The 2,500-nt window shown below is 34.7% G+C and overlaps 1 protein-coding gene across 3 annotated transcripts in view; it reads right to left on the reverse strand.

The window, feature by feature from the left end:
* LOC144965444 (parathyroid hormone/parathyroid hormone-related peptide receptor-like) overlaps positions 1–2,500 on the reverse strand; it is a 166,706-nt gene that overhangs the window by 42,935 nt on the left and 121,271 nt on the right. For all 3 annotated transcript variants that reach the window (XM_078900794.1, XM_078900795.1, XM_078900796.1), the window contains exon 5: positions 2,296–2,390. In XM_078900794.1, coding sequence (XP_078756920.1) covers positions 2,296–2,390 — 95 coding nt within the window. The remainder of the gene's footprint in view (positions 1–2,295; positions 2,391–2,500) is intronic.

Raw genomic sequence — 2,500 nt, forward strand, 5'->3', positions numbered from 1 at the left:
CACAATATACTATTATGATAATTAAAAGTGAAGAGTACCTGTTCACATTAACCTTTCTTCTCCTCAAATATTGCAGTTTCCCCGATAGTTTATTTAAAAACGTGGATAAAAGAGGTGTTAAAATAATTCCCATGTCTTGGCTGTTCAAGCTATGGAACAAAACCAGTTAATGACCAGTTAATGACCAGTTAATCAAAATTATGTACTTTTATAAAAGTAATAGGATGCCTAATAGGATGTTGATCATTGAGTCACTTATATAAATATAAATACCTCGAGGTCGTGTCAGTATATTTGTTGAAAAGTCAAGTTTGAGTCAAGGGTTCAAAATTATATGTTGAAACATTATTTATTTTCATTCAATCAATGCCGACGTTTACAAATTAGGTTCGAAAATTGTTTTGTTTCCCAAATACTTTTTTATTCTACTGTAGTTATCACTTGGCACTCGCTGACGGGTTAATGAACGAAGGAACCATTAGCATTATTTACAACAACCACCCAGCCATTTAGCATTTAGTAATGAGCAGTTTCTTGTAATGTGGTGGTTCATGCACTCAAGTCTCGAAATAAACGGATTGAGTTTGTTTTCCTTTATTGTGCATTTTGCCTGCAGGTCCCGGATTTGATTCCCGATATGGACACTGTTACGATTTTAGAAAAGGCTATATGGTCATAGTTTAACAGTCCCCTTTTAGCCTATTAAAATTTCATTCATTCCTTCATCCATCCCATAATCTGATGATCGTCGGGGGAATACATGGGATGCGGCTCTCATCACTTTCCGCAATTCTTCTCTATTGTTGGCCTTCTCCAAGAGTTAAAAAATAATAATTAAAATTGAGCTTTTATATAGCGCAATATCCACTAAACGTGCTCAAAGCTCTTTACAAGGGGTCCCTGGGCAACAGCAACACTTAACATGGAGGACGAGACATGACGCCTGTCAGGCGATATTACAATTTTTTCCGACAGAGACAACGCTGTTAACGGTTAGGCACTCATTTTACACCTGAGTACGGTGAGAGAATGTGAGTAAAGAGTCTTTTCCAAGGACTCAACTATGCGCCGAGCGAGGCTCGAACCCAGGACCCTCCGATCCGAAAGCGAGTGTCATACCACTAGACTACATAACCGCACATATTCATTCTTGTCCATCCAAACTTAGGGTCAGATAAATTAGTTCTATCGCACTTAAGGACGATAGCGCAAACAAATAGCTTGTAGCGTTTATATTTTAACGCCTTGTATCCCTCAATTTTCAGATGACTTAAGGTGTTACCATACGTTTATGGCCTATAACAGTAACTTATTGACCTCGAGGAAGTATTTCATAGACTCAGTCTTTCGAGCCTCCGGCCTCGGGTCAATATAATTCCCGATGCCGGTCAAAATTTGTACATTCTCGCACTGTATAAAAATGTGTAAAATGATTGCCTGGTTGTATTGCGACAGCGCCTTTTAGTCATTATGTTTGATTCTCCATATGTTACTCTTGCTTTGGGTCTCTCTGTCAAGCGCTTTGGGCACATCTAATGGGCTTACATAATAGAAAAAATGCCCCAAATTCGTGAGCTTTAATATAGCGCAATATCCATTTAATGTACTCAAAGCGCTTTAAAAAGGGTCACTGACCAACAGGAACTTTTAACATGTAGAACGAGACATGACACCTGTTAGGAGAGATTACAATTTTTTCACCTGTTAACGGTCAGGTACTCACTTATTATTATTATTGTTATTATTATCATTATTATTATTATTATTATTATTATTATTATTATTATTATTATTATTATTATTATTATTATTATTATTATTATTATTATTATCATTATTAATATTATTACATATTTCAATAATAATTATTATAATATTATTATTATCATTGCTATGATGATGATTATGATGATGATGATGATGATGATTATTACTATTATTATTATCATTACCAAAAAATCATGATTATCCTTACTTTGCTGTGGCTGTTTTGCAAATACCACCCAAATCGATTCTTTGGATAATGGTAGGATTTCTAGATAGGCAAACATAATGTCAATATGGCCACAGTAAACTGTAAACCCAACATGTTCTATCACAGTCATTGACTAATAACCAATTAATTGCCGTACTCTGGAAAGACACGTATTTGAATATTTGGCCAAAAATGTGTCCATCAAATATCAGTCGATTTAAATGATCAATATTTGAAGGACGAGTTTTCAGGCCAAATTTTAAAATATGTGTTTTTCCAGAGTATGGTAGGTAGGTGGTTAAAAGAGAAAAGCGACTTACTTCCAATACAGCATAATGATGACAGCAATAATAAGGAACGCCAAGGATATACTGTAACCCACTGTGTATAAACGACGTATGTTGTCCGCATTCGTCTGTGGAAAAAAATATGGCAGGATAAATGATTTTATTTTTCAAAAGAAATAAGAGTTATTGAGTATTTTCACAATGTTTTAAACATTTCGTGGATTTAAGAAAAAAAGCA

The sequence above is a fragment of the Berghia stephanieae genome, chromosome 2 (assembly GCF_034508935.2).
Source record: "Berghia stephanieae isolate SIO BIC M18660-M18661 chromosome 2, UCSD_Bste_1.3, whole genome shotgun sequence".
Taxonomy (NCBI): Eukaryota; Metazoa; Mollusca; class Gastropoda; order Nudibranchia; family Aeolidiidae; genus Berghia; species Berghia stephanieae.